The sequence below is a fragment of the Scyliorhinus torazame genome, chromosome 13 (assembly GCF_047496885.1).
Source record: "Scyliorhinus torazame isolate Kashiwa2021f chromosome 13, sScyTor2.1, whole genome shotgun sequence".
Lineage (NCBI taxonomy): Eukaryota > Metazoa > Chordata > Chondrichthyes > Carcharhiniformes > Scyliorhinidae > Scyliorhinus > Scyliorhinus torazame.
Window position 1 is genome coordinate 196,568,157 of NC_092719.1, and position 27,348 is coordinate 196,595,504.

General features: G+C 45.3%; 2 protein-coding genes across 3 annotated transcripts in view; one reads left to right on the top strand and one right to left on the bottom strand.

The window, feature by feature from the left end:
- tada3l (transcriptional adaptor 3 (NGG1 homolog, yeast)-like) overlaps nucleotides 1-27,348 on the bottom strand; it is a 69,379-nt gene that overhangs the window by 27,737 nt on the left and 14,294 nt on the right. The window contains exon 1 of one of the 2 annotated variants that reach the window (XM_072472776.1): nucleotides 5,936-5,956. The exons of the other annotated variant lie outside the window; for it this stretch is intronic. The gene's annotated coding sequence lies outside the window, so the exon portion shown is untranslated. Of the gene's footprint in view, nucleotides 1-5,935; nucleotides 5,957-27,348 lie in introns of those variants that run through there. 2 annotated transcript variants of the gene reach the window in all.
- Nucleotides 295-25,680, top strand: arpc4l (actin related protein 2/3 complex, subunit 4, like). Its single transcript, XM_072472777.1, has 6 exons — nucleotides 295-345; nucleotides 3,039-3,154; nucleotides 5,296-5,407; nucleotides 7,358-7,453; nucleotides 11,177-11,347; nucleotides 24,387-25,680. Exons 1-6 carry the CDS (start codon nucleotides 343-345, stop codon nucleotides 24,390-24,392), a joined length of 504 nt encoding a protein of 167 aa, XP_072328878.1. The 5' UTR covers nucleotides 295-342; the 3' UTR covers nucleotides 24,393-25,680.

Genomic DNA, 27,348 nt, shown 5'->3' on the forward strand with positions numbered 1-27,348 from the left:
AAATCCATGTCCATTACATAGTTAAATTCACGGGTTCACCCCCATTCCAGTGTCAGTAAAGTGCATGTGAGCCTGGGGAGACAAAGAATCGACAATGTTCACAAAGAGGAGGGTCTCTCGAACGAAAAACCGAAGACAAGCCGTTATTTGGTTATAAACTTTAATATGTCATCTGCACATCGCCCAACTGAAATTACAGCAAATTACACACAGAGAAATATTAGATCATTGTTGCCGTTCCCCCTCCCCCCTTGGTAAGAGGCGGAATGGTACATCCCATAACCGGGGAGGGGAAGCTCAGCCGCGCATGCGTGCCACACATTTCCGCCTTCCGGGGAGACGATGGTAACCGGCGGGGGGGAGACGCTGAGAGGGTCCCGCGTTGGCGAGTCAGTGTGAGGGCGGCAGGGCCCCTTCTCGCCCCAGGGGAGGTGCGAGGGAAGCACCGGGGGTTGGGGGGGAACTCTGGAGTCAGCCGGAGTAACGGGTGGAGGGAGCGTGAGGCGGGCCCCGCCCGTCCCCCGAGGGCAGGGATGGATCCGCACCCAGCGCTTCCTGTCTGCAGGTTGTCACTGGGCTGGCGCTGATCCCCGGGCCGGGGATACTCTCTCGCTGTCTAATGGTCACTGTCACACCGCTGCAGCACACACCACCGGTGCAGCCGGCCCGAGATGCCTGGCCTTGGGCCAGCAATCCGCGACCTCCCCCGTCCCTGCAGCTTCCTCAGTGGAGGGGCGGAGGAGGGTCATTATGTGGCCCGTCCTAGTTTTATTTTTAGTATTTGGGCACAGTTAGCAACGCCTAGTTCCCAATTTACAATGTGTGCACCTCCGCCTGGGGATTGGCGATTCCCCCTTCCACTTTATGTCTGTCTTTCGGGGACTGTGTGCTTTGTCATGGTTCTTTGTGGTTTAGCATCTGACACCTAATTTCACAGGGCCTAATATAGGTATCAGGTTTGTATTTCCCGTTTGTGAAGCTGCGCTGGGGGTGATCTTTTGGTTGATGCTGAGTGCCCAGTTGATTGATAGATTGCAATTTAGTTTCAGTTATCACTTCATTAGTATAACGCAGGATATCGATGTTGCACTTGGCAGAATACTTTATTAATGTTCAGTTATAGTGAATTAACCATTGACTCAAGTTCTCGGTGCAAAACCACTTTGAGTGCCCAGATAGGTTTCCAACGTGAAGAATATGCTTCACATGTATGGCAGCAGATTGATTACGTTACTGGCATAGTGACCCAGAATCAAGGGCAAGAAAACTCCAGAGAATGTTTAAATCTCATTATCGCAGTTTGAGAATTTGAATTCCGCTTTCTTTTAAAACTGGAGAAAAATCTGATACTGGTAAATGTGACTCATTATAAATTTTCATTCATGACCTTCGGAAAAGTTAGCATTATAAAAGAGTAAAAATTATAGATAATTCATAGGTGTATCCAAGTTCAATTAAATTCCAAATGTTCCTAGTGTCCATATTGACTGTCTTGCTGGTCACTATTTTGTGACAGATGTACAGTGAGTGTTGGATGGTTTGCATTTGGGATATCTGCACCTAGGTTTCTAATAGGTTCTCACCATTACACTTTGTTATAGACTAGTTATAGCTAATTCTTACATCATTACTTATTGTGAAGTGTTTTAGAAAGTTGCTTTATACATAATTTATAGTTTCTTGGGTGTCATGTCAGCTGTAAGGGTAAGATAGAGGATTGGCTGACTGGCAGAAGGCAAAGGGTTAAAAGGATAAAAAGGTATTTTTCTGGATGGCAGCCGGTGACTAGTGGTGTGCCGCAGGGGTCTGTGCTGGGACCTCAACTTTTTACAATATACATTAATGATCTGGAAGAAGGTAATGAAGGCACTGTTGCTAAGTTTGCAGATGATAGAAAGATCTGTAGAGGGACAGGTAGTATTGAGGAAGCAAGGGGGCTGCAGAAGGACTTGGACAAGCTAGGAGAGTGGGCAATGAAGTGGCAAATGAAATACAATGTGGAAAAGTGTGAGGTTATGCACTTTGGAGGGAGGAATCTGGGCATAGACTATTTTCTAAATGGGGAAATGCTTCGGCAAGCAGAAGCACAAAGAGACTTGGAAGTCCTTGTTCACGATTCTCTTAAGGTTAATGTGCAGGTTCAGTCGGCAGTTAAGACAAATGCAATGTTGGCATTCATGTCAAGAGGGCTAGAATACAAGACCAGTGATGTACTTTTGAGGCTGTATAATGCTCTGGCCAGACCCCATTTGGAGTATTGTGAGCAGGTTTGGGACTCCTATCTAAGCAAGGATGTGCTGGCCTTGGAAAGGGTCCAGACGAGGTTCACAAGAATGATCCCTGGAATGAAGAACTTGTTGTATGAGGAACGTTTGAGGACTCTGGGTCTGTACTTGTTGAAGTTTAGAAGGATGAGAGGGGATCTTATTGAAACGTACAAGATACTGCAAGGTCTGGATAGAGTGGACGTGGAGAGGTTGTTTCCACTTGTAGGAAAAACTAGAACCAGAGGACACCATCTCAGATTAAAGGGACGATCCTTTAAAACAGAGATGAGGAGCCAGAGGGTGATGAATCTGGAACTCTTTGCCGCAGAAGGCTGTGGAGGCCAATTCACTGAGTGTCTTTATGGCAGAGATAGATAGGTTCTTGATTAATAAGGGGATCAGGAATTATGGGGAGAAGGCAGGAGAATGGGGATGAGAAAAATATCAGCCATGATTGAATGGCGGAGCAGACTTGATGGGCCAAGTGGCCTAATTCTGCTCCTATGTCTTATGGTCTCGTTTTGTTTACCTATTTTCATTTTTGTTCACTAACTATCTACCCATTAGTTAAAGGAAGGGGATGAAATGATCTAGTCCACTGCCTGACAGCAGTGACACTGCAATTGTGCTAACAAGAAAAGCGGTGTTTTATAATAGATTTTAACATACTGATTAAACTGGGGTGTTTCCAACCTAGAGTCCCTGAGAGGTGCATCTAAAGGATTTTCTAAGCTTCATTATTTTAACTTTATTTATCTCTCCTTTCAATAGGCGACACTCCGTCCGTACCTGAATGCGGTTCGTGCCACACTTCAAGCAGCACTCTGCCTGGAAAATTTCTCATCACAGGTGGTGGAGCGCCATAATAAACCAGAGGTGGAAGTGAGGTAGGGTACATTTGGCTTGTAAATATGGTGGGCTGGCTTTCAGATTTCTCAGATAAAGCACCATCTTGGGGGGAATAAGAAATCTGCAGTTCAGTTGGCCGTCTACTTCTCGGAATAAATGTGTGTACGTTTATTTTTAGATTGCCTGTCTATATGACTTTGAGATGATCGCCAGCAATACATTTATGCAAGTGAGAAGCTTAGTTCTCTGGTAGAGAACTGGAAACAAGATTTTCTGAATGTTCTGTTTGAGAATAATACATATGTACATCCATACAATTTTCAAAAGAAATTGTTGACACTCCGAATCATAGAATTGTTACGGTGCAGAAGGAGGCCATTTGCCCCATCATGTCTACACCAGCTTGCTGAATGAGCAACTCGCCTCATTCCATTCACCTGCCTTATCTCCATAACCCTACACATTCTTCCTTTGCAGATAACTGCCTCATTCCCTTTTGAATGCTTCAATTGAACCTGCCTCCACCACACTCTCAGGCAGTGCATTCCAAACCCTCGCTGCATTAAATAAAGTTTCTCCTCCTGTCATATTAGCTTCTTTTACTAATTACTTTAACCTATGCCCTTTCATTCTCGATCCTTTCGGGAGTGGGAACAGTTTTCCCCTACTCTGCCCCAGACCACTCATGATTTTGAATAACTCTTATCAAATCTACTCTTCGCCTTTGACGAAGAGTCATTCAGACTTCAAAGGTTAGCTCCGTGTTCTCTCCAGAGATGCTTATCAAACCTGCTGAGATTTTCCAGCATTTTCTGTTTCAGATTCCAGCTTCCAGCATCTGCAGTAATTTGCATTTATTTCCTCAACCTCATTTTCTCTAAGGAAAACAGTCCTAACTTCTCCAGTCTACTTACATAACTGAAGCTCCTCGTCTCTGGAACCATTCTCATCTTTTTTGCACCCTCTCATGCCTTCACATCCTTCCAAAAGTGTGGCGCCCAGAACTGGAAGCAATACTCTAGCTGAGGCCAAACGACTGACATGTATAAATTCAACATAACCTCCTTGCTCTTGTACTCTATTCCTCTATTAATAAAGCCAAGGATAATGTATGCTTTAATTGCTCTTGCAACCTGTCCTGCCACCTTCAATTATTTATGCACATATATACTCGGGTCCCTCTGCTCCTGCACCCCCTTTGAAGTTGTAACCATTTTATATTGTCTTTCCATGTTCTTATCAAAATGAATCATTTCGTATTTCTCTACATTGAACCTCACCTGCCACCTGACCACCCATTCCACCAACTTGTCTATGTCCCGTTGAAGTTCCACACTATCCTCCTCACAGTTCACAATGCTTCCAAGTTTCTTATTGTCTGCAAACTTTGAAATTGTGTCCTGCACACCAAGGTCTATGTTAATATATATCAGGAAAAGCAAGGGTTCCAACACAGCCCTGAGGAACTCCACTATAAATTTGCCTTTAGCAGGAAAAACATCCATTAACCACTCCTCTCTATTTCCTGGTGGTCAGCCAATTCTGTATCAATGTTTCTACTGTCCTTTTATTTCATGAGCTATAGCTTTGCTTACAAGTCTATACGGCAGTGTATCAAATTTCCTTTGGAGGTCCATGTACAGTATTGTCCTCATCCACCCTCCTTGTCAAAAAACTCCCAAGTTAGTTAAATATGAATATCCCTTAACCAATCCATGCTGGCTTTTCTCAGCTAACTAGCATTTGTCCATTGTTTCTAGAAGTGTGTGCGTGTCCACATTTAAATTGATTGGTTTGTAGTTGCTGGGCTTATCTTTACACCGTTTTTTGAACAAAGGTGTAACATTTGTAATTATCCAGTCCTCTGGCATCACCCCTGAGTCTAAGGTAGACTAAAATATTATGGCTAGTACCTCTGCAGTTTACACCCTCTTCCCTCTGCATTGTTGGTCCCCGGTACCTGATCAACTTTCAGTATAGATGTTATGGTACTTGCAGGAATGATAATAGATATGGTACTTGCAGGAATGATAATGCCTGTTGTATCATCTGTGCAGCGTTTAAGAATATTATTTCACAAACATCCTTAAACACAAATGTGTACAAGTAGTTGGTGAGATCCTAGGATACATTTTTATTATTTGATAGTGATGGACAACTTTTTCTTGGCCAATAACAGGAGCAGTAAAGAGCTGCTGTTGCAGCCTTTGATCATCAGCAGGAATGAGAAGGAGAAAGTCCTCATTGAGGGCTCAATAAACTCTGTACGAGTCAGCATTGCAATCAAACAGGTCAGTATCTAGTTTGGCTTTTAATCCATACTTGTAATTAGTAAGGCCTGGATGGTCATCTCTTGGAGTGGAAGCTAAGATAGTGAGTGACGATTGATTACCCCTCCTCAATGAGGGCAAGGAGGAAATAACATCTTTCTTGCTCTCGTGTCAAATGGTCAACAAAACTCTATTTAATGATCGATCAGATGTCCTGGAAATTTTTATTTGGTTACCTTTTAGGGGCTGGGGAGAAATTTGTCTTTTCCTTTTCAGATTTAAAATGGAGGTCCTTTAATGGTGCAATCTTATACCGGAAGCAATGAAAATAATCTATCTTCTTATTCCAACCCACTTAAATTTTCTAATTCCAATAAATTGACTCCCACTCTTTTACTTTTATTTTACTGTAGCAAACTATAATCAACTATGATTAAGGAAGATGATTAACTTGCTCCAGACCCCTGTCAATGGCTTGCTTTGTCTCAGTATTGAATCTGGTCACTTCTTTCAGTCCTGATCCCCTTGTACAACAAAGCATGAACTTACCAAAGTCAATTTGGAGGGTGGGGTGACTGCAAATGCCAGAATTCTGAAACCAGAGATAGATCTGGTGGAAATGCACATTAGATCAGTCAGCCACTATAAAGAAAAAATATGGTTTAATATTTTGATATAACCCCCTAGTCGGACATTTTCTAAAGTTTTAGCCTAAAATGTTAACTGCTTTGTGTCTTTGGAGATGTTGGCTTACTTGCTGTGTATTTCCAATATTTGCTGATTTAATTCCATGACCACATGGAATTAAAGTGTTCCAATGATGGGTTTATAGTATTCCCTAGCTTGAATGAGGGCACCTCCAACAACACTCCGGCTTGACACCATCCCCAGGACAAAGCAGCCCACTTGATTGGCACCCCATCAACAAACATTCACTCCCTCCACCACCGACACACAGTAGCAGCAGCATGTACCATTTACAAGGTGCACTGTAGGAATTCGCCAAGGCTGCTTAGCATCTTAAACCCACGACCACAACCATTTAGAAGGGCGAGGGCAGCAGATACGTGGGAACGCCACCACCTGAAAGTTCCTTTCCAAGCCACTCACCATCTTGACTTGGAAATATATCGCCGTTCCTTCACTGTCACTGGGTCAAAGTCCTGGAACTCTCTCTCCCTAACACAGTGGGTGTACCTACACCACAGGAACAGCTGTGATTCAAGAGGCAGCTCACCACCATCTTCTCGAGGGCAATTAGGGATGGGCAATAAATGCTGACCTTGCCAACGATGCCCACACCCCTTGAATTAATAAATTATCTGTACACCTCTGTTTGGTAGTAACAACTGTGTGATGATTCTCTCTCTGATCTTCCCTACTTCTGTTGCTACATAGGGTTGACTGAGTATGTGGCTAATGTTAGAAACTCAGTTTAAGTTGGAACCTGCATCCTCACTAGCACTAAATGTTGATTCTTCAACCTCTTAGTAATTTCACTGAACAGCGGCCAACATCTGTTTAAAAATAAATGTGGGAGAATATTCATTTTTTCAGATTTTAATTGTTTGGCTCTTTCTTCCCTTCTGTCACTCCCCATAATCCGTTTTCAGTGGCATATTGTGTGTGCGTGGGTTACCTCCGGGTGCTCCGGTTTCCTCCCACAGGCCAAAGATGTGCAAGCTAGGTGGATTGGCCATAATAAATTGCCCTTAGTGTTGGGTGGGGTTACTGGGTTATGGGGATAGGGTGGAGGTGTTGACCTTGGGTAAGGTGCTCTTTCCAAGAGCCGGTGCAGACTCGATGGGCCGAATGGCCTCCTTCTGCACTGTAAATTCTATGATAATCTATGATATTGACAATTCTGCATGTGGTACCCTTGTTTATTAGCTGCCCTCAAGTACTTTCAGTAATGAGCTATAGGTAGGTTAGAGTTTGTACCTGTTAAAAGTTTTGTGTTTTTAATTTTAGGCAGATGAGATTGAAAAGATCCTGTGTCATAAATTCATGAGGTTTATGATGATGCGAGCAGAGAATTTCTTCATCCTCCGGAGGAAAGCTGTTGAGGTAATGTTAATACACAGAACTTGCACTTTAGTTTAAGACGTATTTTCAAGTGGTATCTGTCAGTCCAAGACCGTATTATAGACCTGAGGCCATTTGGAGACTTTTGATCTGCAGATACCTGATGTTTGACATTTCCCCCAATTGTTCTCCATTCCTGTCCTGCTGGAGGCAGAGACCTCTGTCTATGTATGCTTCAGAATGTGGCAATGCAAGACGTTGCAGCACGCACTGTGCTGGTGTATGCATTTTAGAATGTGCTCAATGGGTCAAAAGTGTAAATAGAAATTTAACCAGAACATCCCATCCGTTACAGATCTCTTTCTTCCAGCCCATTTGAAAGTTCTTTTTTTAAAAAAAAAGAAATTTCTTCAATGTTGAGCACCTTCCATGAGCCCATTGGTGATATGCTCAGTTTTCTGAGTGAGGAAGTGGGCAGGCAAGAATCTGTATCCAGTGGTCTGCATGAGGTTTGAAATGAAATTTGAGCCTCATCCTAGGTATAGCCCATGTCCCGTCCCTTGATGTTACACTGTGAAAGTTTATCATTGAGATTTCAAACTTAAACACTTTTATTCATTGATGTGGGTGTTGCTGGCAGGGCCAGCAATTATTGCCCATCCTTAATTGCTCTTTCAGGTGGTGTTGAGCTACATTTTCTCGAACCGCTGCATTGAGACTAGTGAAATTACTCTTATTGTGCTATTAAGACCAGATGACATAGGAGCAGAATTAGGCCACTCGGCCCATTGAGTCTGCTCCGCCATTCAATCATGATATTTCTCTCATCCCCATTCTCCTGCCTTCTCCCCATAACCCCATATCCCCTTATTAATCAAGAACCTATCTATCTCTGTCTTAAACACACTCCGTGATTTGGCCTTCACAGCCTTCTGTGGCATGTTCCACAGATTCACCACCCTTGGGCCGAAGAAATTCCCTCTCATCTCTGTTTTAAAGGATCGTCCCTTTAGTCTGAGATTGTGGCCTCTGCTAGTTTTTCCTACAAGTGGAAACATCCTCTCCACGTCCACTCTATCCAGGCCTCGCAGTATCCAGTAAGTTTCAATAAGATCCCCCCCCCTCATCCTTCTAAACTCCAACGAGTACAAACCCAGATTCCTCAACCATTCCTCATACGACAAGCTCTTAATTCCAGGGATCATTCTTGTTAACCTCCTCTGAACCCTTTCCAGAGCCAGCACATCCTTCCTTGGATACGGGGCCCAAAACTGCTCACAATGCTCTAAATGGGGTCTGGCCAGAGTCTTATATAGCCTCAGAAGCACATCCCTGGTCTTGTATTCTAGCCCTCTTGACATGAATGCTAACATTGCATTTGCCTTCCTAACTGCCAACTGAACCTGCACGTTAACCTTAAGAGATTGTGAACAAGGACTCCCAAGTCCCTTTGTGCTTCTGATTTCCTAAGCATCTCCCCATTTAGAAAATAGTCAATGCCTCCATTTCTCCTTCCAAAGTGCATAACCTCACATTTTTCCATTGCATTTCAGTTGCCACTTCATTGCCCACTCTCCTAGCCTGTCTATGTCCTTCTGCAGCCCCCCTGCTTCCTCAATACTACCTGTCCCTCTACTGATCTTTGTATCATCTGCAGACTTAGCAACAGTGCCTTCAGTTCCTTCTTCCTAAACATTAATGTATATTGCGAAAAGTTGTGGTCCCAGTACCAACCCCGGAGGTACACCACTAGTCACCTGTTGCCATCCTGAAAAAGACCCCTTTATCCCCACTCTGCCTGCTGCCAGTCAGCCAATCCACTATCCATGCCAGGATCTTACCCTTAACACCATGGGCTCTTAACTTATTTAACAGTATCCTATGTGGCACCTTGTCAAAGGCCTTCTGGAAATCTAAGTAATTATGTAAGAGATTGCAAGATTTTAAGCCAGTAACAATGAAAGGATGACGATTTTTTCCCAAGTCCGGATGGTGTGTGACTTAGAGGCAGTTGGTGTTGTGTCCGTGTGCCTGCTGCCTTTGTCTTTCCAGGGAGTAGGGCTTACGTGTTTGAGAGGGCCTGTTAGGAGCTTTGGCAACATACAGTAGTGAATCTCACAGATAGTACACACTGCAGCGAATGTGGCTCAGTGGTGGAAGGAATGAATGTTTAAGGTGGTGTGTGGGTGGTCTGCCAATCAAACAGGCTGCTTTGCTCTGGAATGTTTTGAGCTTCTGAGTGTTTTTGGAGCTGCACTGATCCAGGCGAGTGGAGAGTGTTTCATCACATTTCTAACTTGAGCCTTGTAGATGGCGGTCAGGCTTTGGGAAGTCGGGAGTTACTCACCTCGGAATGTGGCAGGACTGCAGAGCTTTAATTGATCCATTGGTTGTGGAATCATTTGGCTCTAACTATAGCATAGCCATTTTATTTTAACATTCATGTAGTCTTATGTTGTGGCTTCATCGTTTCTAGGCACACCTGATGCTCTTGGGATGTTCTGCTCCACTCCTTATTGAACATCCAGGCTAGTCCCTCAAAGCCATATCCCTAAGGATATGCAATGTTCTGAGGTTATTGATTTTGGTGGAATGTAATTCTGCTGCTACGGATGGCCCACAGCACCTCATGAATACTCGATTTGAGTTTCCAGGTCTGTTCTAAATTTCTTGTGTTGGCATGATATTCCCTGTGTGAAGACCGGAATTATAGGGCAGCACGGTGGGGCAGTGGTTAGCACTGCTGCCTCACGGCATCGAGGACCCGGGTTCGATCCCGGTCCTGGGTCACTGTCTGTGTGGAGTTTGCACATTCTCCCCGTGTCTGCATGGGTCTCACCACACAACCGAAAGATGTGCAGGTTAGGTGGATTGGCCACGCTAAATTGTCCCTTAATTGGAAAAAAAATAATTGTGTACTCTTAATTTTTTTTTTTTAAAAAGACCGGAATTGTCTCCCTAAAAGTTATGCAATGGTTACTCCCACCAATACTGTCATGGTCAGACACATCTATGATAGGTAGATTGCTTAGGGGCGCCTTCTCTAGACCCAGTTATATCCTTGAAAGGGCCAGCTTAGTCAGTTGCGGTGTTACTGAGCAACTCATGGTGATGAGCATTGAAGTCTCTCACCCTGAATATATTCTGTACTCTTGTTACCTTCTGTGCTTTTTCCAAGTGGTGTTCAACATGGAGGAGCACTGATACACCAGTTGATGGAGGATGGCGGGAGATTTCCTTGTCTGTTTTTTATCTTGATGCCATAGAACTTGTGGGGCCCAGCATCAAATGTCGAGCTTTAAGGGCTGCCCTATCTGAGTGAGATAGCAGAATGTGGTCTTTATGTACTCCATATGCATAAGAGATAAATACTGAATGTTAGTTTGTTTTATTTTCGCATTTAGATTTTTAGATTTTCTTAAATATGGTTGAAGCGACTGGATTGTGAAGTGAGTTAGTATTACTAAGGTCTTAATGCTGTGTTATGGATCTGAACCCAGACCCAATTGGATAACGTATCACCTTGATCAGAATAATATTCACTAAAGACTTTTACGAAGGTTAATGCCAGAAATATTTCATAGGAAATTTCCAGAACTCAGCTCAAATTTTATATTTGGTTACTATGAAAATATCTATGAAGGCAAGTCACCAATTCTTTGATATTGGTTTGAGATAAGGTATTATTCCTGTCCCCTATGAATTGCCAGTCTGTAACTGATAAATGAGATTGACTATTGCCCCCTTGATTCCTTTTCCTGGCAGGGCTATGACATCAGTTTCCTGATCACCAACTTCCATACTGAACAAATGTACAAACACAAACTGGTTGACTTTGTCATTCACTTCATGGAGGAGATTGACAAGGAAGTCAGTGAAATGAAGCTGTCACTGAATGCCAGAGCTCGCATCGTCGCAGAAGAGTTCCTCAAAAATGTGAGTCTTTCCTTGTTCTTTCCCCACCACCAAAATCAGCAGATTCAGAGTATAGGGCTCAACTGTTCTCTATGCTAATGCTTTACTCAAATTATCAGGGAAGGAGAAAATTGCAGCTCAATTGTACGACGGTGTGAGGTTGTTGGGTCTGTCAGCATTGCATAATTTATCTTGATTCAGTATTTTCTGTGCAAATCTTATTTTGCAGTTGGTGGTTTTTGTTTCTCGGAAGAGGAGTTCCTCAAATGTGTTTGACTTCTTTAAATGGGGCTGCTTTTTTCCAAGCATCATTGCTTTTATATAGTGCAGTGACTTCATTAAAAGGGAAGTGTGTTGAACCAGTCCGCTGACTCCCTGCTTTCCTTTATTTGTTCTCAAGACGTGGCTGTCACTGGCCACATTTATGGCTTATCTCTAGCTACGCAGAGGTGGTGGACCTTCTTGTGTTACTCCAGTTCTTGTGATGAAAGCGTTCTCACAATGTTAGGCAGGGAATTAATTCCAAGACACTGAGCCAGCAACATCAAATCAATGATGGTATATCATCTAAAAACTAATGGACAGGAACAAAAAATTATGAAAAAGGCTAATGGAATGTTATCTTACAACTCAAGAGGACTGGAAAACCAAAAGATCGAAGTAACGCTACAGATGCACAAAACTTTGATTCGACTCCACCATCTGTATTCAGTTCTGGGCACCACATCTTAGGAAGGATACAGTGACCTTGTAGAGGATGCAAGCGCAGATTGACCAGAACGATCGCGGGGCTAACGGCATTGAATTGAGGACAGATTGCGTAGACTAGGCTTGTTTCCCCTTGAGCATAGAAGATTAAAGGGTGAAATAATTGAGGTATTTAAGTTGGTTAACATATCTGATAGGTTAGTTAGTGTCCTAGGCTGCTTTATCTTCAGCTGCTTTATCAGTGACCTTCCTTCCATCATAAGGTCGGAAGTGGTGATGTTTGTTCATGACTGCACAATGTAATAATAATCTTTTAGTGTCAGAAGTAGGCTTACATCAACACTGCAATTGAGCTACTGTGTTCAATATCATTCGCAACTCCTTAGATAATGAAGCAGTCCATGTCCAAATGCAGCAAGACCTGGACAATATCCAGGCTTGGGCTGACAAATGGCAAGTCACATTCGTGCCACAGACGTGCCAGGCAATGACCATCTCCTAGAAGAGAGGATTTAACCATCGGCCCTTGACATTCAGTGGCATTACCATCGCTGAATTCCCCACAATCAACATCCTGGGGGTTACCATTGATCAGAAACTGAACTGACTAGCCATGCCCTGTGTCTGCGTGGGTTTCCTCCGCGTGCTCCGGTTTCCTCCCATGATCCAAAGATGTGCAGGTTAGGTGGATTGGCCATGCAAAATTGTCCCTTAATGGCCAAAAGGTTAGGTGGGGTTACGGGAACAGTGGGGACTTGGGCTTAAGTAGGGTGCTCTTTTTGCTGGTGCAGACGTGTTGGCCGAATGGCTTTCTGCACTGTAGGGATTAGTATGATTACTATGATATTAATACTCAGGCTACCAGAGCAGGTCAAAGGCTAGGAATCCTATGACGAGTAACTCACCTCCTGACCCCCCCCCCCCAGAAGCCTGTCCACCATCTACAAGGCGCAAGTCAGGAGTTTAATGGTATACACCCCACTTGCCTGGATGAGTGCAGCTCCAACACTCAAGCAGCTCGACCATCCAAGACAAAACAGCCCGCTTGATTGCTCCTCCTCCCACAAATATTCATACCCTCCACTACCACCGACGAACAGTGGCAGCCATGTGTGTCATCTACAAAATGCACTGCAGTAACTCAACCAAGGGTCCTTAGCACCTTCAAACCCACGACCTCTACCATCTAGAAGGACAAGAGCAGCAGATACCTGGGAACCCCAACACCTGGAGGTTCCCCTCCAAGTCACTCACCACCATGACGTGGAAATATATTGCCGTTCCTTCACTGACGCTGGGGCAAAATCCTGGAACTCCCTCCCTAACAGCACTGTGGGTATACCTACATCTCAAGCACTGCAGCGGTTCAAGAATGCAACTCACCACCATCTTCTGAAGGGCCACTAGGGATGGGCAATAAATGCTGGCCTAACCAGCGACACCCATATCCCATAAATGATTTTTAAACATGTTAGTACAAATCCGTTTCCTCTGGAGGGGAAGTCCAAGACAAAAGGGAACAAAACCTTAAAATTAAAGCTAGGTCATTCAGGGGTAATGCCAGGAAGCACTTATCACAGAGTATCTAATGAAAAATTTAAAAACATTTCCTCAAAAGACTGTTGAGGCTAGGAATGTAGAATATTTTAAAACTTAATGATAGATTTTTGTTAGGTAAGTGCATTAAGAGATGCAGAGCCAAAGCAGACATTTATTTTATTCAAGGATGTGGGCCTCGCAGGCTCGGTTGGCATTTGTTGCCCATCTCTAACTGCCATTGGGAAGGTAGTGAGCCGCTTCTTGAATTGCTGCAATCTGCATGATGCTGTTAGGGGAGGAGTTCCAGGGTTTTGACCCAGTGACCGTGAAGGAACGGTGATATATTTCCAAATCAAGATGGTGAGTGACTTGGAAGGGAATTACCAGGTGGTCGTGTTCCCATGTATGTGCTGCTCTTGTCCTTCTAGATGGTAGTGATTGTAGGTTTGGAAGGTGCAGTCTAATGTGCCTTGGTGAGTTCCTGAGGTGCACAGACTTGTTACTGTGCATCAGTGGCAGGAGGGAACGAATGTTTGGATAGCCAATAAAGTAGGCTGCTTTGTCCTGATGGTGTGGAGCTGGAGTGTTGTTGGAGCTGTCAAGGAGAGAGTATTCCACTGCACTCAATTGTGTCTTTTGGATTATGTCAAGTACTGGGGAGTAGGAAGATGAGTTATTTACTGCAGGATTACTCTCTTCTGATCTGTTCTTGTAGCCACCGTATTTATATGGCTAGTCCAGTTCAGTTTCTGGTCAATGGTAACCCCCCCAGGATGTTGATAGTGGGGGATTCAGCAATTATGCCATTGAATGTCACGGGGAGAGGGTCATGTTTCCTCTTGTTGGAGATGGTTATTGTCTGCCACTTGCGCAGCACAAATGTTACTTGATACTTGTCAGTCCAAGGCCAGATATTGTCCAGGTCCTGCTGCATTTGGGCATGGACTGCTTCAGTATCTGAGGAGTTGTGAATGATGCTGAACACTGCAATCATCAGTGAACATTCACAGTTCCGGCCTTAAGATGTGAGAAAGGTCATTGATGAAACAGCTGAAGTTGGGCCTAGGATGCTACCCTGAGAAACTATGCAGTGATATGCTGGAAATGAGATGATTGGTCTCCAATTACCACAACCATGTTCCTGTGTGTTAGGTGTGACTCCAACTAGTGGAGAGATTTCTCACTGACTCCAGTTTGCCAGGGCTCCTGAATACCGCACTCGGTCAAATGCTGCCTTAATCTCAAGCGTAGTCACTAGCACCTTGCCTTTGGAACACAGTTCTTCTTTTCCATATTTGAACCAAGGCTGTAATGAGGTCAGGAACTAAGAGGCTCTGACAGAACTCAAACTGAGCGTCAGTGAGTACGTTATCGCCATGCAAGTACCAAGGGATTGCACTGTTGACCTCGTCCATTACTTTAATGAATGTCGGGTGTAGGCTGATGGGGTGGTAATTGGCCAGGTTGGATTTGTCCTGTGTTTTATGTACAGGACAAACATGGGCAATTTTACACATCACTGGATAGATACCAGTGTTGGAATAGCTTGGCTAGAGATGCAGCAAATTCTGCAGCACAAGTCTTCAGCATTATTATCAGAATAACGTCAGGGTCCATAGCCTTTGCAGTATCCAATGCGTTCAATTTCTTGATGTCACATGGAGTGAATCGAATTGGCTCAAGACTGGCATCTGTGATCCTGGGGACCCCTGGAGGAGGCCGAGATGAATCATTTACTTAGCTCTTCTAGTTGAAGGTTATTGCGTATTCTTCGGCCTTATCTTTTGCACTGATGTGCTGGGCTCCTCCATCATTGAAAATGGGGATATTTGTGGAGCCTTCCTCTCCCACTGAGTTACTTAAATGTCCTCTAACATTCATGGATGAATGTGACAGGACTTCAGGCCTTAGATCTGATCCGTTGGTTGTGGAATCGTGTAGCTCTATCACTTGCTTCTTATGTTGTTTGGCATGCAACTAGTCCTGTGTTGCAACTTTACCAGGTTGATACCTCACTTTTGGGTATGCCAGTGCTGCTCCTGTCATGTCCTCTTGCACTCTTTATTGAACCAGGGTTGATCCCCAGCTTGGTGGTAATGGTAGAGTGTGGGATATGCTGGGACATGAAGTTACAGATTGTTGCTGATTACAATTCTGCTGCTGCTGATGGCCCATATGCCTCGTGGTTTCCCAGTCTTAGATCTGTTCAAAATCTATCCTATTTAGCACGGTGGCCACACAACACGACGGAGGATATCGTCAATGTGAGGATGGGACAATGTCTCTAGAAGGACTGTGCAGTTGTCACTCCAACTGAAACTGTTATGGCCAGATGCATATGTGGCAGGCAGATTTGTGAGGATGACATCCAGTTTGATCCCTCACCAACTGTCACAGACCCATTGTAGCACCCATGTCCTTGGGATTCAACCAGCTCAGTCAGTTGTGGTGCTACCAAACTACTCTTGGTGATGGACATTGAAATCTTCCACCCAGAATATATTCTTCATCCTAGCTACCCTCCATGCTGCCTCCAAGTGGTGTTCGACATGGAGGAGTACTGATTCATCAGCTGACAAGGGGTGGTACCTGGTAATCAGCAGGTCTCCTTGCCTATGTTTGACCTGATGCCATGAGACTTCGAGGTCTGGAGTTGATGTTGAGGACTCCCAGAACAACTCCCTCCACTGTTCCACCACTGCTGGGTCTGTCCTGCAGTTGGACAGGACCTACACAATGGTGGTGTTGGCTGGGACATTATCTAAACGGTATGAATATGACTATGTCAGGCTGTTGCTTAAGTAGTCGGTGAGACAGCTCTCCCAATCTTGGCACAAGCCCCAGAAGTTAGTAAGGAGAACTTTGCAGGGTTGACATGGCTGAGTTTGCTGTTGTTATTGCCAGTGCCTAAGTCAATGCTGGGTAGTCCGTTTAGTTTCATTCCTTTGAGACATTTTAGTGGTTTGATACAACTGAATGTCTTACTCGGCCATTTCAGAGAGTAATGGAGTTTAGGTACAGATCAGTCATGATCTAATTAATTAGCAGAACAGGCTCAAGGTCGAATGGCCTACTTCTTTTTCTATGTCCAAGTCAGAGTGGTGTATGACTGGGAAATGGTGTTCTCATGACACTGCTGCTATTGTCTTATTTGTCAAAACCATTGTGGTTGAGCTGTTGCAGTACATTCTGTAGATCATCCATATTGCAACCATAGTGCACCAGTGGTGAAAGGGACGGACATTGATATCGGTGGTAGGGGTGTCAATTAAACACACTTTTGTTTTGGATGGTACTGAGTGGCATGATTGTTTCTTTTTATTAAACATTTTATTGAGGTATTTTTGGTATTATAGCAACAACAAAATAAACAATGTACATGAAACTATAAACATAGTGCAAAAGCCGACTCCCTCCTGACTGACCCAGCCTTTCCTCAATCTAATCTGGTCAGTTACTTTAAGGTGCGTCTCCTGCAACATTACCACATCCGCTTTCAGTCCCCTAAGATGCGCGAACACACGTGCCCTCTTGACCGGCCCATTTAACCCTGAACATTCCAGGTGATCAGCCTAGTTGGGGGGCTCATTGCCTCCCCCCTTCGCCGATCAGCTATCCCCTTTTTTGGGCCCGCCCGCAGCCCATGCTCCACGCCTCCACCGGCCCACCCCCAGGCAGCCTCCGCCCCCAACCTCCTCTCTGTCCCTTAGCCCAAGTCTCCCTCGTCAGCAGAACATTTCCCCCCTCTTTCCCACCCCCGCCCCAGTAACAACACTCTGTAAACCAGCCCCTTTAATAAACCTAACATATGCACACCCCCCCACTGCGCTTCCGTGAGCTAGCCCGCCCAGCTAGCTTGGTGGCCCCCATCCCTGGCACCAGATAGTCTCCCACCTATTGTTCCCTCCCCACCCTCGCCCCCGCTCATACAAACAAACTCCAACATCAAACAATCCCCACACAATTGCCCGACAGAAAAACACCAAGATCTAAACAGGCACACCTCCATCCCCCAACAATGCAAATGAAAACCTTAACTCACACTTTTTTTAAAAGAACAGAAAAACAAAAACAACATGAACGTTGCAGCAAAGTTCAAAAGTTCTCCGTCCACCACCAGTCCTTTCCTTTTCGCGAAGTCCAGCGCGTCCTCAGGCGACTCGAAATAAAAGTGCTGTTCCTCGTGCGTGACCCAGAGACAGGTCGGATACAACATTCCGAACTTCACCTTTTTCTTAAAAAGGATCGACCAAATCTGGTTGAAGCCTGCTCTTCTCTGGCCACCTCCACACTCAGGTCTTGGTAAACCCACAGGATACTGTTGTCCCACTTACAGCTCCATATCTGCTTGGCCCACTGTAGAATGCGCTCCTTATCCAAGTACCTGTGGAATCTCACCACCATTGCCCTCGGGGCGGGGCGGGGGGGGGGTCTCCCATTCGCGGCTTCCTCGTGAGTGCTCTGTGAGCCCTGTCCACCTCCAAGGTCCGGGAGAATGCCCCATCCCCCAGCAGCTTCTCAAAACATGTCTGCGATGTATGCCCCAGCGTCCGCTCCTTCGGACCCCTCCGGGAGCCCAACGATTCTCAAGTTCTGCCGGCGGGACCTATTCTCTAGGTCCTCCACCTTCTCCAGGAGCTGCTTCTGCTGGTCTCTCAGCATCTCCAACTCCACCGCAGTTTGATGTTCCTCCTGCTCAGCCAGCGCCTTCTCTACCTTCTGGATCGCCTGATCTTGGGTGTCCAATCTAAACTCCAGCCTCTCAATTGACTCTTATCGGGTCCACGCAGTTCTGTTTCTGCTTAGCAAAGCCTTCCTGAATGACTTGCATCAGCTGCTCCGATGACCGCTGGGTCGACAAACCAGAGGTCCGGTCCTCCGCCATGCTGTCTCCTGCTGCAGCTTCAGCCCAAGCCTTCTCTGTCTTTCTGTTTCTGCCTTTACGAGCACTTCTAGTCCTCCTCTCCATGCACCGGTGTGGCTCTCCATGCACCGGTGTGGGAATTCAGTAAACAATTGCCTCTGTCATCAGTTTTACAATTCAAGTCCGGTAGAAAGGTCCAAAAGTCCGACCAGAGTGGGAGCCACCAAATGTGCGACTTACTCCTTCATAGCAGCCACCCTAAGTCCGAGTGGTATGATTGTTGTTGCAAATCAACCCTTCCAAACAGTTGGTATATGTTTCATTATACTCCTGACTTTGTAGATGGTAGCGAGACATGGATGTGTCAGAAGATGTCATTTGTTGTAGAACAACCAGCCTATCTGCTCTTGTAGATATGGGTCCAGTTACCCTCAATAATGGTGTACAAAGATTGCTGGGTTTTTTAATATTCTTCCACAGAATATGCGCTTCGCTGGCTAGGCCAGCATTTGTTGACCATCTCTTATTGTGTTTGAAGGAGATGGTGAGCTTCCTTCTTGAACTGCTGCAGTCCATGTTGTGCACCATGGTACACCCATAGTGCTTTTCATAGAATTTGCGGTGCAGAAGGAGGCCATTCGGCCCATCGAGTCTGCACCGGCTCCTGGAAAGAGCACCCTACCCAAGGTCAACACCTCCACCCTATCCCCATAAGCCAGTAACCCCACTCAACACTAAGGGCTATTTTGGACACTAAGGGCAATTTATCATGGCCAATCCACCTAACCTGCACATCTTTGGACTGTGGGAGGAAACCGGAGCACCCGGAGGAAACCCACGCACACACTGGGAGGATGTGCAGGCTCCGCACAGACAGTGACCCAAGCCGGAATCGAACCTGGGACCCTAGAGCTGTGAAGCAATTGTGCTATCCACAATGCTACCGTGCTGCCCCATGGGGAGGCAGTTCCAGGATTTTGACCCAGCAACTGTGAAAGAACAGCGATATATTTCCAGATGAGGGTGATGTGTGACATCATAGAATCCCAACTGTACAGGAGACCATTCGGCCCATCGCATCTATACTGACCTCCAAATGGGCACTCTACCTAGGACCAGTCTCCCATCCTATTCCTTCAACTCCTTAACGCCCAAGGTCGCATTGGAACCCGGGTCTCTGGCGCAGTGAGGCAGCAGTGCTAACCACCGTGCCACTGTGCTGCCCTTGCAGGTGGTGGTGTTCCCAGGTATCTGGTACTCTTGTGCTTCAATGTGGTAGAGATCCCAGGTTCGGGATGTGCAATTGATGGAGCCTTAGTGAGTGCAATTGATGGAGCCCTGCTGAGTTCATAGAATCCCTACAGTGCAGAAGGAGGCCATTCAGCATCGACTCACCAATCCTTCAAAAGTGCTCTCTACCCATGTCCATTCCCCCATCCGCCCTACCTATCACCGTAACCTGTGCATCCCTGGGCACTAAGGGGAAATTTAGCACCGCCAATCCACCTAACCCGTACATCTGTGGACTGTGGGAGGAAACCTACATTGACACTGGGAGAAAGCCAGCAGAATACTTGCACAGCAGCTTAGGAAGAGGCGGCCAGGGAAATAGGGACGGTAGTGGACGGGGCAGGAAACCGGGTTGGAGACCCGGCAGGATTGAACAGGGTATTCAGGGACTTTTGCAGCAAGCTATAAACCTCAACCCCCCACGGGGCCGGAGGGGATGAGGCGCTTCTTAGATGGGCTGACCTTCCCAAAGGTGGGCAGGGGGATGGTAGAGAGGCTGGGGGCCCCGATTAGGGCTGAAGAAGTAATGGGGGGCCAGAAGGCCATGCAGTCGGGTAAAGCTCTGGGGCCGGATGGGTATCCAGTGGAGTTCTATAAAAAGTTCTCGGGGATAGTGGGACCGGTGCTGGTTAGGGTGTTTAACGAGGCGAGGGACAAGGGGGTATTACCCCCGACGATGTCGCAAGCCACCATCTCGCTGATATTAAAACGGGATAAAGATCCGGAAGCCTGTGGGTCCTATAGGCCAGTCTCCTTGATTAATGTTGACGCTAAACTACTGGCCAAGTTCCTGGCGTCCAGAATCGAAGACTGTGTACCGGACGTGATTGTGGAGGACCAAACGGGGTTTGTAAAGGGCAGGCAGCTGGGAGCCAACCTAAGAAGGCTACTCAATGTGATTATGATGCCCCCGGTGGGCAGAGAGGTGGAGGTAGTTGTGGTAATGGATGCCGAAAAGGCTTTTGACCGGGTGGAGTGGGACTATTTATGGGAGATGCTGGGACAGTTTGGGGAAGGCTTTGTGGGCTGGGTTAGACTGCTATATCAGGCCCCGGAGGCTAGTGTAAGGACGAACCGGACGACATCTGAGTATTTGTGACTATACCGTGGGACAAGACAGGGATGCCCGCTCTCCATTGCTGTTTGCGTTGGCCATAGAACCGCTGGCAATTGCTCTGAGAGCGGCATGGGGATGGAAGGGAATGGTGAGGGGGGGGGGGGGGGCGGGGGTTAGAACACAAGGTCTCGCTCTACGCGGATGACCTGCTTTTGTACGTGTCGGATCCAGTGGCAGGGATGGACGGGATTATGGAAATCCAGGGGAATTTGGCCGGTTTCCGGGGTACAAGTTGAACATGGCAAAGAGCGAGCTGTTTGTGGTGCAGGCGAGGGGTCAGGAGAATAGGCTGAGGGAGCTACCATTTAGGCTGATTGGGGAAAGTGTTAGGTATTTAGGGATACAAGTGGCGCAGGACTGGGGCAGGATGCATAAGTTGAACTTGTCTAGGCTGGTGGAGCAAATGAGCGAGTTTCGGAGATGGGATGCGCTCCCGCTGTTACTAGCAGGGAGAGTACAGACAGTGAAGATGACGATTCTCCCAAGATTCCTGTTTATTTTTCAGTGTCTCCCTATTTTCATTCCGCGGTCCTTCTTTAAAAGGATCAATAAAATCATCCTGGGATTTGTTTGGGGGGAGAAGTCCCCGCAGATAAAGAGGGGGATGCTGGAGCGGAACCGTAGCGGGGGGGGACTGGCGTTGCTGAACCTCAGCAACTACTACTGGGCGGCTAACATAGCCATAATAAGGAAATGGATGGTGGGTACGGGGTCGGTTTGGGAACGGGTGGAGGCTGCTTCGTGCAGGGGCACCAACTTGGCAGCCCTGGTCACGGCCCCTCTGCTGCTCCTGCCGGCCAGGTACTCCACCAGCCCTATAGTGGAGGCGGCTCTGTGGATTTGGGGCCAATGGAGGAAGCATGCGGGGGAAGTGGGAGCGTCGGTCTGGTCCCCAATATGCGACAACCACCGATTTGTCCCGGGGAAGATGGATGGCGGGTTTTGAGCGTGGCGGAGGTGGGAAGGATGGGCGACTTATTCCTGGAAGGGAGCTTCGCAAGCATGAGGGCGCTGGAGGAGAAGTTCGGGCTGGCAAGGGGAAATGACTTTCGGTACTTGCAGGTGCAGGATTTTGTACGTAGACAGGTCCCGTCCTTTCCGCGCCTTCCACCAAGGGGATCCAGGACAGGGTAGTTTCCAGGGGAGAGGTAGGAGAGGGGAGAGTCTCAGATATTTATAAGGAGCTTATGGGAGCGGAGGACACAGGGACCGAGGAACTGAAACTCAAGTGGGAGGAGATTGGTGGGGAGTTGGAGGAAGGCATATGGGCAGACGCTCTGAGGAGGGTAAATGCAACCGCAACAAGTGCCCAGGCTCGGCCTGATTCAGTTCAAGGTAGTTCACCGGGCCCACATGACGGTGGCCCGGATGAGTAAATTCTTTGGGAGGACAAGTGTGCTAGATGTGCGGGAGGACCAGCGAACCATGTTCACATGTTCTGGGCGTGCCCAAAACTCGGGGTACTGGCAGGGATTTGCGGACATATGTCCCGGGTACTGAAAACAAGGGTGGCGATGAGTCCAGGGTTGGCGATTTTTGGGGTGTCAGAGGACCCGGGAGTCCAGGTGGGGACAGAGGCCGACGTTGTGGCCTTTGCTTCCCAGGTAGCCCGGCAACGAATACTGTTGGCCTGGAGGGACTCAAAGCCCCCCAAAGACCGAAGTATGGCTGTCGGACATGGCAAGTTTTCTCGGCTTGGAAAAAATCAAGTTCGCCTTACGAGGATCACTATCAGGTTTCGCCTGGAGGTGGCAACCATTCATCGACTTCTTCGCGGGGAACTAATCGTCAGCACCGGGGAGGGGGAGGGGCACACTAATGTATATTGTTACTGTTTACAATGCCAAAAGTACCGCAATAAAATTGTTTGTTTAAAAAAAATAAGATTAGAATGAACTGTGTGACTAGTAACGCCACTCATTTACGAACAGCATAAATCTCTTTAGTATTGGCATGCTGAGCAGTTCAGCAATGGAGAAAAGGGGAGAATGTGAATTTTGAACAGATCTAATACCAAGGTACAGTATAAAAAGCATGACAAATACTGAGACAGGAATTAAGTATGACGAAGATAAAATACATTAAGCAAGACTTGCTATTAGCAAATATTCTAATGCATTGCTTTTAAGTCATACAAAATCTTGCTTCCTGTTATCTTTAGTTTGTCCTGTGTCTTTTTCTTGGTCTGTTATTTCTGGTGTCTTTATACATTTTTGCTTTTGTGTCGCTGAGTTTTGTTTTGCTTTTATTTCTTATGTTTTCTTTTCATTTATATTTTGTCTCCATACAATCTGCATTTTTGTTGTTGTTTGAAGTTGTTGGTGGAATGTATAGTGGCTGGAGAGGGATCCAAATAGGGCTGCAGGGACATTTTGGGTCACTAGCCCGATATGGATGGATGTGGCCAGGAATTCAAGTAACATAAGTGCGTAGCGGTCTCAACAGCTTTGTTCCATTTTGCTCTACAATCGTACAATTTATTCATACCCATAATTTTTCACTTGGTCACCTGCTCTACATGGCTGCTCTTCCTTGATTCATCTCCATTCTCAGCAATGCTTTTATTTATTGCTCCTTCATTGCATCTCATCAGTCTGTGGTATCCTTTTCAATGCTGCATATTCCCTGATTCACATTTTACCATTGGTACTCCCCTTGCCCATCACCTGTCGGTCTCCTTCAACTTCTTACATTCTTTCTTTCCCTTCATTCCCTTCCTGTCTTTTTATGATGTTCTTCTCTGTCCCTATCTTGCTCTCTATCTTTCTCATTATCTCCCTCCTCCACCCCTGTTGTTCCCCATTTTTCCTTCTCAATTTACTTCTTGCTTGTTCTATATTTACAATTCCATATGGAACATAGAATTTTCAGTGCACAAGGAAGCCATTCGGCCCATCGAGTCTGCACTGGCTCTTGGAAAGAGCAGCCCACTTAATTTCCAAACCTCCACCCTAAACCCGTAACCCCACCTAACCTTTTTTGGACACTTAGGACAATTTAGCATGGCCAATCCACCTAACCACATCTTTGAACTATGGGAGGCAACCGGAGCACCCGGAGGAAACCTATACAGACACAGGGAGAACATGCAGACCCCGCACAGATGGTGACCCAAGCTGGGAATCGAACCTGGGACCTGGGCGCTGTGAAGCAACTGTGCTAACCACTGTGCGGCCCAATGGAGTTGAAACTGTTTGAAGGGGGAAAGATACTCAAAGGTATAGAATGCCAGGAGCTTGTGCCTTCCAAATCACTGCTAAGTCCTGTTCTCAGCTGTGCCTCTCTAGAGGAAAACCAGGAGGGACAGCTATATTGTGCCACTTTTAATGACTCACCAAAGAGTCATTTGCAAAGTCAATAGTTTGTGCCCTCTACCTGATTTGAAATGTTAAGTTCACAGGAAAGTTGTTCTAAACCAGATGTGCGGCAAATAAAAGTGGCAGTACCTGGTACTGAAAATACTTTCGCCACCAAGCATTCTTCCTCTGTAACTCAAAGCATACTGAATGTGATAACAATACTGTTTTTTTTTCTTTTTGCAGTTCTGATCCTTGTTGCATTTGCTGTTATCGAACGAGACCAAGGTTACGAGGAACTATGTGAAACTGCACTGCTGGAAGGAAGCTTGGGGCGGGGGTGGGTGTAATCGTCTGCTGAAAGGGGACACATACAATAACCTGACCAGCCTGCTGGAAGGGGCTTGTAAAATAACCCAACCAGACTGCTGGCTTTAGTATTATCAGATCATTTTTCAACTGATACTGTATTTACAACAGCATAATTCCTGCTGTCATTAGGTCTTTCACAAATCGAAGGGACCGAGTTAATGCATTTGTATTTTGAAAAATAAAACAAAATTCCATTTGTAGTTTGTGTCACAGCCTCTCTGACTTTACTCCTTAATCCACATCTTTAAAAGACAGTACACTTTAACGTTTAAGGCAGTAAATGCATGCAATAAAACCTGTCAATAATGACCATCCAGAATTCCTGAATAATGGAAAGAGTGAAACCTAAAGCAAAATATTGCAGATGCTGGCAATCTGAAATAGCAAATGTTGGAAACGCAGTCGGTCAGACAGTATCTGCAGAGAGGAAGGTATGATTAACACATCCGGATGATGACCTGTCAGAACTGACGATAGGTCATTGACCTGAACCGCTTACCCTGCCACTGTCTCCACACCAATTGCCTGAGCAGCTAAGTGTTTCCAGCATTTGGATTCTACTGGTGCTTGCTTTGTCTTTCCCAAATTACACTCCAGTTTGAAACAACAGTCTCTAATTAATTCATCATTTGTATATTTCCACCATAGTGTCAATTAGGCAGGAAAGTCCACATTCTTAGTCATTTAGTTATTCTGTTTTTATTCCATTACTTGTATATTAATGTTTTAATTGAGGTAAAATAGATCATATTGTAACTGTGTTTGGAATCACATTATGAATTTTGTTATACTGTGAGTGGATGGAGATTTTGTCGCTTCTGTGACTTTTTATGGCAGCAAATGATAGATGACCACTGGAATGAGTTTCACAGTAATTGTGAAAAGGTGTCATTTCTACTGATCTAGGACACTTTGGCATTGAATGGTCAGGTTGCCATCTGTACTACTGCTCTTTACATTGGTCAACAGGGTGCTTTTAAACACATGTACTAGGGCAGCACATCAAAGTAAGATGGAGACTCTCACATGAGTTCCCAGTTTCAACTAAACCGTTAAAAAATTAATTGAAAGGGAAAAATTAAACCTAGATATGTTAATCTTATTGCTGTTATTGCCACTAATATGTAATGCCTTATGCTTTTCAATATTAAAAACCTTTTGCAGTTCATCTGCCCAGTTGTCATCATCTGTGGATTGTATTGAATTTTACCTGTTTGCTCTGAACATTGTAACTTTACATCATCGACAAACGCGCACATGAGTTTTAACAACATCATTAGTTTTGTGTGACTCTTGCTTCTGTGAAGTGTCTTGGAATGTTTTACTACTTTGAAGGTGCTTTATGAATACAAGTTATTATAGCTTGCGAACAGCAGAAGACCCAGCACTGATTCCCTGGAGTACCCTACTGCCCACTGTTGCCTGGTTAGAATTTAGCTTTTGAATGTTATGTTTTATTTCCTGTTATTTAATCAATTATCCATTTGCTTTCCAACTCAAACGTCTTCATTTTGGCACGAGTCACTTGTTATGTGCTTCTACTGCTTCACTTTAATATCCTTCGGAGATTTTCAGTGTAAATGTGAAGTTAATATGTCAAATTGCATGCTGTTGAGCTTTGTTTAAAATTAGAACAATAGCTTATTTTGAATTTTTTGTTAACTTTAAATGAATAAGTTGTGAAAGATTTCAGTCATTTTTTTTGGTTTCCTTCAAACTGTTGTGTGCAGCATTTAGTCATATCCAATGAACATTTAAGTATTCCAGTTTTTGATTATTAATAAACTAATAAAGGTAGGTAATTACATTGTCATGAAAGACGAGATAAGGCTAGGATGTACAAAACGAGCAAAATGGAAGATAAGCAAACAGCTGTAGTAATTACTGGGGTGGAGAAGATGGTAACAAGGTGGCAGTTAAATTACACCACAAATCTAATCATTCCCCACACATTCCATATCGAATGAATACCATTAAAATCTTGCTACTTCTACTGAGCCAACCGATCTCAGCCACAGCAGCTATATAGCCACTACAAAAGGGCAGAAAATAATTCAAGCCATCTAGTTGAATGGTGGAGCAGCCTTGAGGGGCCGAATGGCCAACTCTTATTTCCTATGCTCTTACTTTAGGAACAAAGAAACTAAGGGATTTCCCTACTCCTCTGGTGACCTCTTGAACATATATGTACACACGTGGGCACAGAATTAGATTCTGTTCTCATGGCATCAAATAGCCTACTAACACTGGTCCAGGATCACATGGATAACGGCCTCGTGCTTGAGGTACTGATGCCTATGGAACTGCATCTGAGTCAGAAGGCTGTGCCTTGAGAAGAAGCTCTGGATTTTTCTCTCAACTCGAGGTCACTGTGGCTAATTGTAACATATCAACTCATTCTAAGATCAGCTGCGGTTCAGCTTGGGTCACTGTCTGCGGAATCTGTATGTTCTCCCTGTGTCTGCGTAGGTTTCCTCCCGCAGTCCAAAGATGTGCAGGTTAGGTGGATTAGCCATGCTAAATTGCCCTTAGTGTCCAAAAAGGTGGGGTGGGGTTATGGGGATGGAGATGTAGGGTGCTCTGTAAATTCTTTGACTTTAGGAAATTCTACAGACTATACGAATCAGTATAGTGCATTTAATGTTAGACCATTAGAGGGGTTTATTACTTGGAAAAATTAGTAACATAAGTTGACTAGTGCTGCATTGTTCCCAGCCTTATGTGTCAATGGTTCAAGTGTGTATTAAAGCTCTAATTGCATTTTATCAAAGAGGACAATGTAACTCAGGTTCTTGTCAAAATTCCTCACAATACCACCAGAAACAAACTAACCGTC

Coding starts and splice junctions, on each gene's coding strand:
- arpc4l (XM_072472777.1), top strand. Junction 3,155..5,295: donor AAACCAGAGGTGGAAGTGAG/GTAGGGTACATT, acceptor GGCCAATAACAG/GAGCAGTAAAGAGCTGCTGT. Junction 7,454..11,176: donor TCCGGAGGAAAGCTGTTGAG/GTAATGTTAATA, acceptor TTTTCCTGGCAG/GGCTATGACATCAGTTTCCT.